General features: G+C 41.9%; 1 protein-coding gene across 5 annotated transcripts in view; it reads right to left on the bottom strand.

The window, feature by feature from the left end:
• The window catches only part of LOC126544051 (bromodomain-containing protein 7-like), a 125,231-nt gene extending 109,327 nt beyond the window's left edge, over positions 1-15,904 (bottom strand). For all 5 annotated transcript variants that reach the window (XR_011892475.1, XR_011892476.1, XM_055061627.2 and 2 more), the window contains exons 1-3: positions 15,448-15,904; positions 5,584-5,933; positions 238-476 (exon numbers count right to left, since the gene is read on the bottom strand). Coding sequence is in view for 3 of the 5 variants with exons in the window: in XM_055061627.2 (XP_054917602.1) it covers positions 238-476; positions 5,584-5,933; positions 15,448-15,508 (650 nt within the window). In the remaining 2 variants the exon portion in view is untranslated. The remainder of the gene's footprint in view (positions 1-237; positions 477-5,583; positions 5,934-15,447) is intronic.
• Positions 15,905-16,241: the final 337 nt, after the last annotated feature.

Here is a 16,241-nt window from a genome sequence, read left to right as displayed (position 1 = left end):
CTTCCTAAAAATTGTGAATATACTAAGATGTGAAGTTCATTTTATATTAATGTTCAGTGAAAATGGCTGTTCAGCATTCAAAAACTATGCTACATTCTTTTAGTGTTAAATTATGTCTCAAAAAATTACTATTTGCACAACTCTGATTTTGGAATTTTTCTTCAAACAGTGGCAGTTTACCAGCTATCGAAGAAAAAAAACAGGTTTCTGGAAAGCCCATATAGCTTTGAGACTTACTTCTGAAGGTTCTTTAGAAGGTAGTACAGCAGCATCTGCAGGGGACTCTTATCCGACTTCTTTAATGTACACGAGCGAGGATCTCTAACTGGGCGTTCAGAAGGTGGCTGTGAAGGCTCAGGCGCTGCTGGCACTAACTCCTGACGGGGGCGCTTGGCTGGTGGTGGTTCCACTGCATTAGCTGCTGGAGGGCGCTCCTCACTGCCCAAGGAACATTCGTGCTCACACTTCCGCTTCTCCTACAAAAAATGGAGGGAGGAAAGAGGGGGTGATCGTAACCTATTGGAGCTGTTGGCCACAAAACAAAGTACAAGCTGGCCAACCATGGTAATCTCTTTATCCAACTGTCATGAACATGTTCAAAAAATTACCTTCTGGGGTATTACGCGCCAAAACCACAACATGATTATGAGGCACGCTGTAGTGGGGGACTCGGGATTAATTTTGACCACCTGGAGTTCTTTAATGTGTACTCAATGCAAGGCAAACAAGCGTATTTGCATTTTGCCCCGATCGAAAAGCAGCCACCACAGCCAGGATTTCATCTAGCGCCCTCGGGCTTAGTAGAGCAACATCATAGCCACTACGCCACCATGCTGGGTGAGCATGGTTAAACACAGTGCTTAGGTGTAAGCATAATCTTAAGATTTCACACTCAATTTCACACACTGAAATTATTCATTAAATGGCTTGCACAGTAATTCATTCACTATTCTACAATGTCAATCACATCACTGTTCACTTGATATTCTTTTCTCACTGTTCTCACTGTATTGCACATAGTGATCTAGCGACTTTGTCTCAAAATTTAGGCCATTAGGCGCTTCAAGAAAATGTACAAGGAAATGCTGGCTTAATCACACATCACTTTTATGTTTAGTGGGTTCCTCTCGTTCCATCGTATCTATAGAAGACCAGCCATGATGTACATGTTTTTCATGTATACTCCATGTCATATTTAGCAGGCAATGGAGCAGAAGCTACACAAGCAGTTTGGTCATAGAAGTCTTACTTCAGATGTTTTTCAGTGCAGTTGCTATTGATCTGCGATGATTTCTACGGAATAACTACTTCATATACAACAAACCTTGTTATATATAACCAAGTTGACGGGGGAGCCATAAATTACTCTGTTATATGCATTATTGCAGACATGTACTGTATCATGAATCTTCATAACGATTTCAAGGAGAATTTCACTTACTTCATTATAATGAGGTTTAACTGTACCATTACAACTTGTGGATGTAAGATTATATCAAATCATGTATTTGTGCACCTTCGTGTTTCCAGTATGTGACATACCAAGTTTTTGGTTACGATCGCAAGCAGTGTGCTCTAGCCGCTGGTCAAAGAAATGTGTCCCTCCACTTGTTTGTGGTACTAAAATACACTCAGATCTGTGACCTCTCTACCGTTCATATAATAATTACATCATATTGTTACAGTGCAACAAAGAGTGGTGCGTCAGAAGACGACTTGACGTGTAGAGGTGGAATCGGTCTTGACAACCATCTTGTTTATGCATTGTTGTCTTTCTTGTAAATATTGTAAATAGATCTTTATATGTGACTTCTCCAACGTAACAATATTTTGCAACATAAAAGTATGATACTTATTTTACATCCAATTACATAATGCATACTCAATCTTTCTCTCATATGCTGCACACACTTCCTTGGTCGCAAATGAGAGCAATGACAGAAGTAATAGCATTGCCTGCGGTGTGCGAAATGAAGTATACTTCAGATAAATTTTACTAGCTCTTCATGTACTGACAACCTACTGCACTACTTTTAGCATTCAGCAAGTTATGCACCTAGAACCAGCGAGGAAGTCATAGTTCAATCAGATACCCTACAAGCAATAATAGTGCCAATTCAATGCTAACTCAGCCCTGAAATCTTATTTCAATTTGTTGCGCACAGTTGATGCTGTTGCATGCAAAATAAGAGCAGGCATATGCTTTGCAAATGCTGCTGTGCATGATGTTACCCCAGCCAAATACCCACAGAACAAGTCAAGAGCATTTCATGTTCAAAAGGTCTCCGCACATATAATGAGAAGCCAACAAAGACACTAAGGAAAACATAAGGGAAATTACTTGTACTTACTAAATGAATTAAAGAAATTATAAATTAGTTGCAATGAAAGTGGATGAAAAAACAACTTGCTGCAGGTGGGGAATGATCCCATGTCTTCGCGTTACGCGTGCAATGCTCTAACCAATTGAGCTACCGTGGCACGGTTTCCCCATCCACTTTCTTGGGTATTAACGTGTTACTACTAGAACCATGGGAGTGTTAGCCAGTGTCACCACTCACAAACCTTGGCTGCAGATGTGGAACATCCTTTCTGCCACAGGCATGACGAGTACGTGATCTTTCTGGGCGAAAGCAACTGGTCAATAAACCCGCACATGCTACCTGAAGGCATCAGTGTTGCCGGATTCGGGATCCTCATTATGTAAGAATGGCAAGAACCGAGGGGCCCGAAGTTTATTCAGGCCCCTCGGTTAACCCCCTTTCTTCTTGTTCTTCTCACATAGACATTCTGCAGCACCGTAGCATAGGGTCAGCCATATTTGTTTATCTGTGCACTGCCATGAGTAGCGTTTCGAAAAGCCACTGGCATGATGGGCATACAGCTGCAAACAGAGCAGCAAACTTTTTAAGATCAAATTAATGGACAATGACTCCGTCAAACATGTGAATTTGATGACGTACAGAATACACCATTCCCCATTTGACTGTAATCTTAAGGTTGACTGCAGAGCCTCACAATCCTGGTAATAACACATTTGTGAGCAATGCACCCAACTTCTGTGGTGCATGCCATGTACGAGAAAGAAGAATCATCAAAAAATCAATATGCCAAGTCCTCATGTTTGCGTTGCGACATACACGCAATAAACTGCAGAGCATATCTTCAGCTTAGCAGCATTTACCAAGGTGCCCGAGTACATTATTAATCCCAACTGGCTTGGCCAAGCCCACTTGCATGTCTTACTCCCTTACTCGCACCACGGCTAACCACACTAAAGGTGCAAACATCCTTTTATAAATTATACACACTGTTACACAGCCTGAAGCACTTGTACATGCAAAGTACTTTCAGATACCACTGTCACAGATATTGAACTTAAAATATGCTCCTGACAGTTCACAGGTGTTCGCATGTAAATGACTGGCCATCAGAATGTGATCAAACAAGGTGTTAATGGTAAAAGTGACATGTTTAAAGTACAAGCCTCATGTAAACACTCTTGTGTGCAATGGTGACAAGCAATGCAATGGAAATCTAGAATCACGTCCACTTCTTGCCTACAAGTTGAACCTCATGAGAGCGACGATTTTGAGCGACATCTCCCAAGCGTTGCCGGTATAACGGCAGCAAATGCCCACCGAAACTAGCATGACACACGTTCTAATAATTTAGGTTAATTTCTTTTGCTGTACAGAGCAACAGAATATTTCTGAAGGTCTTGCAGTAGGTTTTTTATCTTTTCATGTATCAAAATTTGGTTGTTTGCTCGTTCTATGCGACAACCAGCAGTGCTTGACTGATGTACATCCTGTTCCGGCTTCACTTTATTGGCCAGTCGCTCATAGCAATTCCGGGCGACGAGCAACGAATTCTAGATTTCCAGAACCGGGTGATCGACATACAAGAACAAGTGGTCTGTTTGCCCGACAGCGTGTTTCCTTGCTCGAAGCTGTCGTTTGTCACTGTTGCGCACAAAATCGCTCACATGGGGTTTGGGCTTAAGAGTATGCTCCTGCTTGGTATGCATGCTGCTTTTACACTATAACAGCTAAAATATACAGCCTTAAGTCAGTACAGTTGCACACACCCAATGACTGTATGTGGGCAATTACACCAATCCTCAATCATATACAACTTTTGTGTGGTTACGAGTATACACGATCAGCAGTGGAAATGAGAAAAATGCAAGCTACTCGGTGTTGTGGAAGAGCCATGATAGGAATTATGGCCATGTGTACTCATCACTAACTTTCCTTCAACTGTGGCAGGTATCTGAAGCAATAGGCATTTTTAGACATAGGCTGGCCAGTCTAGTTTTGATTCTGATGCAATTTCTTTCTGCTGATTTAAAACTATTTCTGTCTTATTATACAAACTGCACTGTTTGAGATGCAAGGATATGTAAAAAAAAAAATTAAACAACTTCTCTAACATAAACAACTACCAGAGTTGCCATTTAACAGTATTATTGAGAACGTCAAAGGCACTGTTGTTTGCAGCCTTTCCTCCACAGTCAGCATTACAAACTTGTTCTAATTGCATGCATAAAACATGGTCACCAATGTGCAACATTACCATGATACAGACTCCTTCCCAACTTTCACCATAGCCAGCTGTAGCTTCCATAGTACTGTGTGGTTTTAGCAAGACAGGAGTGGTGAAAGTGAATCAACGAACCAGGAGTGCAGTAGCTAATCACTGAGAAAAGTATTGCTCTTTTAGCAAAGAATCAAAGCTCTGACGAAGCTAGGGAAAAGAACAAGTGGAGAGCTTCAAGAAAAACCGTGTGCTTATGGTAACTCAGCGGTACAAAGCACCTTTGAAGACTCTTCTAACAGGCGATGTCACTTCAAGGTCAATAATTTTTTTCAGTTTCATGAAGAAGTGTTGCAGGGTCCCTGTAAAAGCAGCACACATTCGTTTATCTTGTTGTGTTAAGTGACATTTTTATGGAAGCAGTTTAGGCACTCAAACTGTAACAATGACCATGGAAGGGTTTGCACCAACATACCCAAAGCATTTTTGCCTATGCCTGTATTCCTTAGGTTTGCTTGCCTCTCAACAGGGCCTCTCAAAAAAACTTTAAACTCCACAGCAATTCTAGAAGCCTGCAGAATCCAAACAAAAGCTTTCTTTAGGCATCTGACACCCTTGCACAGCTAAAATTCTCGAAGACTAGGTACAGTCATTACAGTAACAGTGCTTGAATATGCTTTCTCCGAGACCCTGAGATTGACATTGGGCAACTTTGACAAGGCTACAAGGACAATGCCCAATGAACTTGTTTATAGACCCACTTGAACATTTAGCTTAATACTCCTACCCTAAATACAATGCCTGCCTGCCTTCTTTTCTTTTTTTTTAGCAGCCACTGTTGCTTTACAGAGCCGTCATTTTGATGATTTAATTTAAACTCTCCAGCTGCTAATGCCACATTCACACTGTATAGCAAAATTTGCAAACACAGGGTGGCAAAACTGGCTTGGGCAGTACACATTGCAAAGTTAAAAATGGTTAGAGCAAACATGTGAAAAATGTCTCTGACCAATGAGACTGCTATTCAGTGTAGGTCCTGCTAACCTTCTTTTCAGAATCCTTATGGTGGTGGTGGTGATGGCGATGATGATGGTGATGGTGGTGCCTGTGCCTCTTTTCCCTATGTTCTTTGCTGCTGGACTTCTTCTTTTTCTTCTTCTTGGACTTTTTGTGCTTACTGCTGCTGCTTCCCTCATGAGCATGACAAACCATGCCAGGGGCCTCTACACGAAATGCTGCTGGTGCAGCTGCTGCTGCCATCGGTTCATGCTGTTGCTGGGCTGGAGGCACGCTGTGTGGAGAGGCTACAGCAGATGGCGATGGCACAGGCGTCTGCAACCCACCTGTGCTCCCGCCAACCTTGAGAACCAGCTTGAGAGACTTTTCTTGGCGGTCTGAAACAAAAATTGCATGGTCATGTGTGTACTTCTGCAAAGAAATGGGTGAAGACTAGTAAGAAACTTCAAACATCCCCCCTGGCATTTGTTTTTTGTATAACTGGACACTACATATAAGTAGTATTCCTATATAGGGTAAAAGCACAACAAGGCCCATGGCTGTGGGCACCGCAGTGAGCATGACAGTGGGCATGTGGCTGGCCTCACATCAGCATCATGTCAAATCCATTTGTTTTCTTCGTGCAGTTGCTCGCCTTGTAAACAATGACGACGGTCAGAGGAATGCACTGCATACTCATCCTCGCTGAACCCATCGGAAATTGTGAAGACAGTGCACGACCAATGTACTACACAAAACGCAGGGTGCTGTCACGTGCGGCTACATCGACGTCACCAGCCCAGGATATAAATGCACGGCATCCATAGAATTTATTGAGTGGGCATGTCGGCTGGCCTCGCATCAGCATCATATCAAATGTGCCCATGTAGCCCGAGGACAATCTGCTCTGTTAGACCAAATTGCCTCTCTCTCTGCTTATGTTGTGATGTAACATCAAGCCTAATCTTGGTGCAGACATTCAATAATTGCTTGCGGAACTCTTAGAATGTCAGAAATGCATTTGCAAAAGGTTGGATGGCATTGAGTTAAAGAAAGTAGAAGTCACTTCAGCTATAAACGAAATGAAGAGAATGACATATATGCTAGAAAAAAAGGGTTGGAAGCTTGGAAATAAAACGAGTAGATCTTGAAGATAGAAGTAAGTGAAATAACTTTGTTTTTACTAGTCGATCTTGAAGATAGAAGTAGGCGAAATAATGATTGTTTTTGGTATCCCAGAAAAAAATTAATGAAAGTTCTGAGGAGCTCAGTGAAAGTGTACTCAAAGGCGTATCTGCTGACATCTTAGGAACGCAAATATTGTCTGCAGAAAGGATTCATAGAATTGGCTGCAAACAACCAAGTAAACCTCGCCCAATAATCCTGAAGCTTATTGATTACCACGATAAAGTAGCTGTACTAAAAACAACTTTAAACGGCACTAACTAGAGGACTGCTGCAGTTTACAGGCCGACATTGGCAACATCAAAAAATGGTACTTGATGAATAGGCTTAAATTGAACATTAAGAAAACTTCCATTTTGTCTCTTACTAGAAAACATGACACAATTATGTTTAATTATACTCTTCTTGGCGGAAAGTATCTTGTGCTGCCCATGTGCGTGACTTTAGTGTTATTGTTGACTCGAAGCTCGATTTACGGTTGCATGTATCTTGATTTGTTTCACGCACATTGAGATATATTGGTATTCTAGGTTAACAAGAAAACTTCATCAATAAGAGTGTCTGCGCACTCTTTACTGTGCTCTCGTGAGACCACGCCTCGAGTTCGTGTCAATAGCCTGGAATGATGTCTCCGTTAGCTTTTCCAAATCGAAACGAAAATGTTCAGCGTAAGTTCGTACACGTACTGTATGATAGATATATTGGTCGCTGTCGTTTTTGTAACTATGAATCTTCCCTAGCAGACCTTAGTATGTCTAGTTCTCATGACAGGCGACTTGTGCGTGACGTGCAGTTGCTTCATAAAATTGTGCGTGGCTCCATTGATTGTGACCAGTTACCGACGTCACTGCAATTTCGTGTGCCTCATGCAAAAGCTGCCAAATGTTGTGATGCATTTTATCCTGAGATGCGTGCCATTTGTCCCATGACTCACTTGCAGATCACCTATAATTCATCCTTTCATAGCATGGACATATTTGCCTAAACTGCTATTTTTCATAGCTCTTCTTAGATTATTGTTTTACCGTCTATATCGTCCTTGTGATTTTCTTTTTTCTGTAATGTGTCCAGTTCATATCAGGGTGTTTGTATCTGACCTAGTGTGCGCTCGTTTAGGCCAATGGCTGCTAAGGCACAAAGAAAGAAAGAAAAAGAAAGACTGAGCAAGTGAGTGAGTGAGCGAGCAAGCCAACAGTAGTGCCAGTTCAAGGGAATGTAGTTAAGAAATCGCAGCAGTGAACCGAAACAGAGTCAGGCAAACTACTCCTATGTATTCAATTTGATGCCCACAGTATCATTAATAAACTTGACTCGGAAAGTATCCCATTAGCGCATGCACCACATGTCACTGTAATAACAAAAACCTGGTTCCATTCAGAGATTAATAATGATGAAATAACACCAAATAGCATTCATCGGAAAGATAGACCTTCCCAAGATGGTGATGAAGCTATTCTGCTTAAAAGCTACCTAAATGTGACCAGGCTGCCTGACGTAGCTGGCATTGAGTATGTCAGCATTGAAATGTATCTTGGGGAACTCAATCCGGCTGTGGGTGCATTTTACTGCCCTCCAAAGGTCGATAGAGCCTTTTTTGATGGAGTTAATGATTTTACTTGTACCTGCAATACAAATTCTCGTAATGTACTGTTAGCTGGCAATATTAATGTTCATGTTAATTGGGACAAGAATTACCCAGAGCCACTTTCTGTGCTGTTGAGCCTTTGGTTGACATCATCCTTTTCCATGATTTAACGCAGCCAGTAAAACAAGCCACCCGTGTTCAACGCAACACACAATTCATTTTGGATATTTTTCTTGTAAGTGGCAGCATTCTTCATTGAAATCCTACTTTGTAAGTTTTTGATGGTGTATCTGATCACCGAATGTTATTTTTAAGCATTCCACTGTGCATAACGAAAAGAGTGAAAGAAAGTGAAAGAAAATAGTGAAAGAGTGAATTTTACATGCGCTAATGACATCGCCATTCTTGACTTGTTAGATACATCTTTTTCTGATTTCTGTACTTAGATTTAGGTGCACGCTAAAGAACCCAAGGTGGTCCAAATCTCTGGAGTCCCCCACTACGGCATGCCTCATTATCAAATCGTGGTTTTGGCACGTAAAACCCCATTTTTTTTTTCTTCCCGATTTCAATAGTTTGTACAAGTCACGCACTTTCTCTGTTAATGGTTTGTGGGTTTTCTTCAGAAATCTTGTAATGAAATGTGTTTCAAGTTATTTTCCCTCAAAGATTATCAGAATACATTCTGCTCGGACATGGATGACGAGAGAAGTAGTGTGTACATGACGGAATCTACAGAAGTGCACAGACAACTGCACCAGAACTCATCACCTGCTTATGTGTTGAAGCCTTCCAATACGAGTCTACAGTTAAATGGAACTATAAAAATGGATAAAGACTAATATTTTAGTGCATCTTTGAAAAACTTTCTGCTTTCGTTTCCTGTGAAGTTCTGGTGACACTCGTCACCCAAGAAGCGATAGGCGTGCAAAATCCTTATTGACGGTGGATTATTCACCAATGGATCACTCCTTGTGTCATCATTTAACAAGTTCTTTTGTTCCGTCTACGCAGACGATTATGGCAAACGACCCGACTTTACAATTCCTGAGGTCGTCCCTCAAATCACTGACATATTAATAACTGAAGGTGTTTTGTCACTGCTTCTTGGTACTGATGTGGAAGAAAAAAAAAAAAAAAAAAAAGGAACACTAGGAATTGATTGCATACCAAACACATTGTGGAAGCGCACAAAAGTTATTCCTGTCCCTAAAGCTGAAAACCCTTCACTAATTACTTAATACAGAGCCATATCTTTACTATGTGCCTGTTCAAAGATGCTGGAATACATTATTTTTAAGCATGTGTCAAATTTTCTGCAGCAAAATAACATGATTAAAGGGACACTATAAAGTCAAATAGTAAATCAAACTAAAGTGATAGATTAGTGCACGAGATTCTCTAAGGCATCTACATTATTGTGAACAGAGCCTTAATAATCGAGAAATAGAAGTAAAAGCAGGACATGATTAGAGACTCCCCCAGGACATTCAAGCACTTGCCCAATGACGAAGCCACTCCTCAGTTAAATTCTGTCACTAGTACTTAACTACTCGTTGCAAAAAACATCCTCGTATTGTATGATAAGATGAAATAAAATGCTGCTTGTCCAGTTCCATTTCATGTTTAGAGAAAAGAACTAATTGAAATTACCCTTGACAATGATGCGGGCAGTCGAAAGGTTTTGTTTTCGCTCGACTCTGCACCACCCATGCTTTTGCATTTCAGTACTTTCCTGACCGCGTAGTGCTGCGCTGGTTTTTCTGGCTCCCAAAATTCGCAACTGCAAGTAGCAAGTAGCAGACCAAACTGCAAGTAGCAGAGAATTCAACTTCTATGTGATATCGCGGGATGCCCAAAGAAGCTTCAGCGGCGAATCCACCGCTCTGTCTTGGTTCGGTGGTGCCATCTGTCGGGCGCCATTTTACTCACTGACAGCAGCAAAGGGCGGTGATGGCGTATGCAACGTCACCACTACCCTGGTTGGGTGGCGAGATATTTGAATTTCGAAAAAGGTATTCGGACCCTTCAGATACAATTTTCTTGTAAACTTGTCTTGTCTTTTCTTGGAACGAAAAAAGCGTTGCGAGGTTTCTGGAATCGTATTTAAACAGTCCACGTTGACTTAGTATTTGCCTTTAGTGTCCCTTTACCTGGCGACAACCTGGTTTTCGTAAGGGCATGTCGATGGTCAACCAATTGAGACGATACATGATTTTGCCTTAGCCTTAGATAAACAGTCAAATAGACATTACCTTGTTGAACTTCCAAAAGGCATTTGATCGTGTCTTGCATAAAATCCTTTATTAAAATTAAAACCCATTAAAACATAATTCACTGTTGTCATGGGTAGAGGCATACATATCATCTAGGAGCTCATGTGTTTCGAACACAAGCTTGTGTTCATGCCTGGCACCAGTGAAGTCAGGCATTCCGCAAGGGTCGGACCTTGGGCCATTACTCTTTTTATTAATCATCAATGACACCGTCAAAGAAAACCTGTACAAATTGAATTGTTTGCAGATGATCGCACCCTTTACCAGGAGGTAAACGATCCTAATGACCAGACATTATTAAGTAGTGCTCTAGACAAACTACATATTTGGTTTGGTACAAAAAGTGGTAAATGAGCATCAATACACAAAAAACTGTTCCTATGACAATATCACTATTGACTTATCGTTATTCAATTAATGGTCACTGTCTCACTGCTGTAAATCATTTAAATATCTAGGCATAATAATCACTTCCGACCTCCAGTGAAATGACCACATCGCTTTTATAAAACTAAAGCCATGAGAAAAACTCGGATACCTAAGGAGATCCCCTACACCAGACAACTTAAGAAATAAAATTATTGGTTTACAGAACCTATATTCGTCCAGTTTTGGGATATGCCTCCGTGGTTTGGGATCCATACATTAGGAAAAATATTGATAAACTTGAGAACGTACAAAGAAAATCTGCTCATTTTAGCTTTCGCTTGTAAAATCTCCATACTTCAGCTAGTGCTCTCCTTCAGACACCGAAGTTGGAATCCTTACAACTACGATAATATCACGATATCATGTACTTGCTCTCTCATGATAAGCTTGGCATTGACTTAAATGCATACACAGAAAAAGTTAGCGTATATAACCTTCACTTCATTGCCTTCATTGTGAACAAGGCTCCTGTAGTGGAGCCGAAACAACTTTTTTTTCCTTTTTGTGATCAATGATTGGTTAGCGCTCAATATTTCCCGCCAAAAAAGGTTACGCGACGACACACGTGGGCATATCAGTCAAAGAAATTAAAAGAATTTTCATGTAGAACTAACACAAGGATTATTTGAGGACGCACTTCGACTACACGGCCTACAACATCTGTAACATGGACCAGACTGGTTAGAATGGACAGTCCAGTGACTCGTACAAACAACATCATGGGGGAAAGTAGCATACGGATCACCAACACCGGCTGTGCGAGTCACGGTATTACCATAGTCCTGGTGGCCCAAGCATCTGGGGATAAACTTCCGGCGTTTATCGTCATTCTAGCTCGGGCAATCATGAACCTTCCAATTCCAGGTAAATAATGTTACTTAGCATATTCTGCAGTTGTATCATGTGACAACACGGAGGAATGCTGGTCGCAAGGGTAATCGAAAGTGGCAGCGCTGACCCTGATATAACACCCGCGACCTCGGTGGTGTAATAACTACCATATTTGCACATAGTAATGACCGTGAAAAACACAGCAGCAAAACTGTGAATAACTTGACTAACCTTTTACTGGGCAAACCTGTGCCCACAAAAGCAAGTTACACTCAAAGCACAAAAATAGCAGCAAATACAGTCGGCGATCGGCGAAATCTGATCTGCCGGTCAAGCACGTGGGCTTTTATACATGAGTCATCAAAGCTTCCAGAGTAATCACTGGTTCCCTCCCATGTGTCTTCCAGAAAGTGCTACCACAATTCGCGTCACGTTTGCAATCAGATTACACAAGCTTCGGTGACAACAGGCAACGCATAGAACCACACGTAACATTCCATTAAGTTTCAATCATGCAGGCATGTCTTACGCTGAGCAATAACTAAGTTGTTAGTGGGTGAAATGCAGTCCCCCAGAAAAGGATTAGTAAATAAATGTGTCAATATTGTGTCATTTTACACAACCAAGTGAACTGGTCCTAACCACTATTTTAGGCACAAAGTTGCTACAACTCGTAGAAGGCCGCGAACTAAACACATAAGCAGCAATTGACAGCCACGAAAGTAACACATCCAGTGATGGGAATGCCCTTCAGCGTTTTGGAGCAGCCATTGGAGCAGGGAAAATTAATTTTGGAGCACCCACTGCTGTGTTTGGAGTAGATGTAAGCCTTCCACGAAAGCGTACACAAAGAAACTAAATATAGTTTAGTGTTCTCTTTAGTTCTGATAATCATTTGCTCATAATAACTAGGAGCAAAATAAGAAAGGGGCTGACAGATGGAATAGCACACTGTGGTATAAAGTTTGTAAACAGGGATGAAGTGCCTCAGACAGGCTGGCCAACGTTTCAATAGGAGGACCTATCTTCGTCAAAGGCCTTTGACGAAGATAAAGGCCTTTGACGAAGATAGGTCCTATCGAAACATTGGCCAGCCTGTCTGAGGCACTTCATCCCTGTTTACAAACTTTATACCATAGGAGCAAAATAAGCGATTCACCACAGCAAGTTACGACGGCAGCGGCGATCATGAATTAACAGTGACATGCTATCGGCGGCGCTGTGCAAAACCACGCAAGGAACATCAAAGGGACACCATAAAGAGAAACACTCTTCAATTTTGTGGTATTAAGTAGATTATTAGAACAGCAAACGAAGGTCACAGTCCTCAATAAATTTTGCGCTGCAATACCAGCGCTAGCTTGATTTCACGGATTTCAAAGCGCTTTTTCGTACTTGGCCCAATGGGGATCTGTAAAAGCTCTTGAAATTTGCTAAATAGTCTTTGGCTCTTCTAGGATGAAATATAGTACCAACTACACCGAAGAATAGTTATCTGGGGCTCAGCAGTCGCCATCAGAATCTATGATGTCACGATGAGCTGGGGCGCAAAATCCAAGGCGGGGGTCACAACTTGTCTTTCGTTCTAGCATCTCTTCTGGCTTACGAAGCCTGTTCTCACAGTAAGAGGGGCTATTTATATCAGTCATTTACTAGTGCAGCTGAAATTATTTTTCTTTCATTTTCGCATCAAGGAAGGACCCCTTCGTAGGTTTGATATTCCGCTCATTTTATTTGTGTTTTATGAACCATATCAGGGCGGTGAGAGGACGTGATGTTCTTTGTTCCGCCACTGATGCGCATTCACAGGAAAGGCGTATAGGGCTGCAGTGCTTGCTCGCTTTACCAAAGACAGTTGACAAGGAGCAATTTTGGTTGTAATGCCGAATGCTAAATTCAACGAGCTCAAATTATTTTGAAAGAAAAGAGTAATACTGTGCAACTAATAACGTTGCAAGCAAGCAATACGAATAAGTGTGGTGTACACTGATCATCTTTTTGTATATAAAAGAACCATTGCACATCAGCCCTTGATGGGTAAAACTACAGCGTTGATCATGCCATCGCAAAGTAGCATGGCCACCCATCTCATTGTATCCTCATGCACGCCTCACGGTTGGCATATAAAAATAGGAATCAATTCAATTCTGTCGCCTGTCACAGCGCTGGTATCACTGGCTGTGATGCCCTGAATATGGCCAATGAATGCAATGGCCAAACAGTTCTTGTATTGCGCGGTAGCTTCCCAATTTTCACACCGCCGAAACTACACTGTGGCACAGCAGTGGCACAATTTAGGTGAAAAGGCACTTTTGGAGGAGTGTGGAGGTGCAAATTACAGTCGGCGCAATTGGCACAGCATTCCCACCATTGCACATCACTTGATCAAGCAATAAGGGAGCAATAAAACTTTTGTATGGGCCAGTTGGTTCATAGTTGAAAACCTTAACGAGTAGCACAAAAAACATGGACTAAGAAAGTAATGGGCCCGTCCAGCATCCGTCCTGTGTACTTGTGTCTTTCTTGGTCCATGTTTTTCGCGCTACTCGTCAAGGTTTTCAGCAATCAGGGAGGCCTGCATTGTAAAGCTGGCACTTCGACAACTAATAATCTAACAAAAACCACCTTCTAGAACATACATCACGGGCAATAAAAAAATTTTAAAAAGCGTTATCGCGTATCTACATCATCCACAGAAAAATTTATGCGATCTATGCAAGTTATGTTCACTGCCCCACGGAGCCGAGAGCCAAGTACGCCACATTCAGGTTTTAACAATGTAAACAGGTTGTCTTCAGGGAGTGCAGTGATGTGACAGCGCAACGTGTGTGCACTCAAACAGGATTACTTCAGAGTGCCAAAGAAGAAAGTGCGCAGCTTGCGTAAATGAATACGGTGTTATTGATGCTGATTAAGGAAGTGCGTTAAACTGATTATCGCCAACAAGTTTTACTCCGTATTCGTTGACAGCACACATGTTTCACATTCTGGTGTAATATTTCAATGAAATGTGCTTCGCTCACAGATTTCGCCATCATGTAGGACAGTCGAGTCGTTACGAAGACCATTACACTATGCAGGTCTGCAGAAATATTTTCACAGGGTAACAACTAGCTTGCTCTCTAGTTTCGACCCGTTTTCAGTGCGGCTCAGGATGCAACAGACGCGAAAACCCGGGAACCAACAAAGCGAACTCGCGCGGCATTAGTGCTACAGCGAATGAGGCGGCGTTAACGCTATTTCATAAAGCGCTGATGGTCAAGGGCACTTAACGTGATGAGCTCTGTAGCTTAAGTTTTGCGTGGTGAAGTACAGCTGTTAATTTAAATGAGCTGCAATGTCGGCCTTCTAGGCTTAGTTATTCAACACAGAACAAGTCCGTGCATGCCATCATGCACGGCATTTCGACTGATTTACCTGACACGACACAGTCACCTATGCGACAAGACGCATGTTCTGCAACACGTACACAAACACACACAATAAAAAGCGAGTGCATCCAAACACATCGGCATAAATATAGGCGGACGCAAATACCTTCCATAAAGATCGCTCCAACAATACGGTCAAACCGAACGCACGATCTGTGCACGCGGAAGAAATTACCTTCATCTTTGGCTTCTTTCTTTTCAGACTTATGGTGTTTCTTGTGCTTTTTGCTGCCCATGATTATCCGCCCGTGCCACACGCCGAGTGATCGCCGTTACACCAATGATTGCAAAAAATTTACAGACGCGTAGCGTTTTGCCATATAACGCCCTCTCTTAGAGAAAGAAGAAACCAGAAACAACTGCGCACGGAAGTGTTGAAGAGCGCCTAGCGATAGTACCGTATTTGGTTCATGCAAAATTGGGTATTATTGAAGGAAACTGGAATAAAATGCTGTTTGACACATGCGTTGCGTGGCGCCCTGAATCTCGAGCGCTATTTACGCGCAACCAGTTTCATGCAGGTAGTGTTGCTTGTTCTTACGCTTTCTTTTTTTGTAAACCAGAGCTGAAAATTAACTTCCAACTACTGTAGTAAGGTTTTGCAAAAATCGTGCGACAATGCCTTACCACTACAGTATACAACGTTTACTGGAGACACTAACCTGCCAAAATATGCAACGCCCTAGATGCCGTTAGCAGGCAGATCTCTATCTCCAATAACAATCACGTTTTATTACATCTCAAAAACATCGGCTGCAAACTGGCAGACCAGTTACAACCAGGCGCAAGCTGCTGTCGTTGTTATCTTGTTTCGCAAAAAAAAACTATTTCTCGATAATTCTTTCTGCGAAGCTTGAAATAGTGGCCTTCAAGAGTAGTACAGCCACGTAGCAAGGGCATGCACCCCTGTTTCCATGTTTGAAATAGCGCGCCTTTGCAGTTATCTTCCACTCGGAAAGCCCGGATGTT

The sequence above is a fragment of the Dermacentor andersoni genome, chromosome 1, assembly GCF_023375885.2.
Source record: "Dermacentor andersoni chromosome 1, qqDerAnde1_hic_scaffold, whole genome shotgun sequence".
NCBI lineage: Eukaryota > Metazoa > Arthropoda > Arachnida > Ixodida > Ixodidae > Dermacentor > Dermacentor andersoni.
This window is presented reverse-complemented; position numbering and strand designations above follow the sequence as displayed.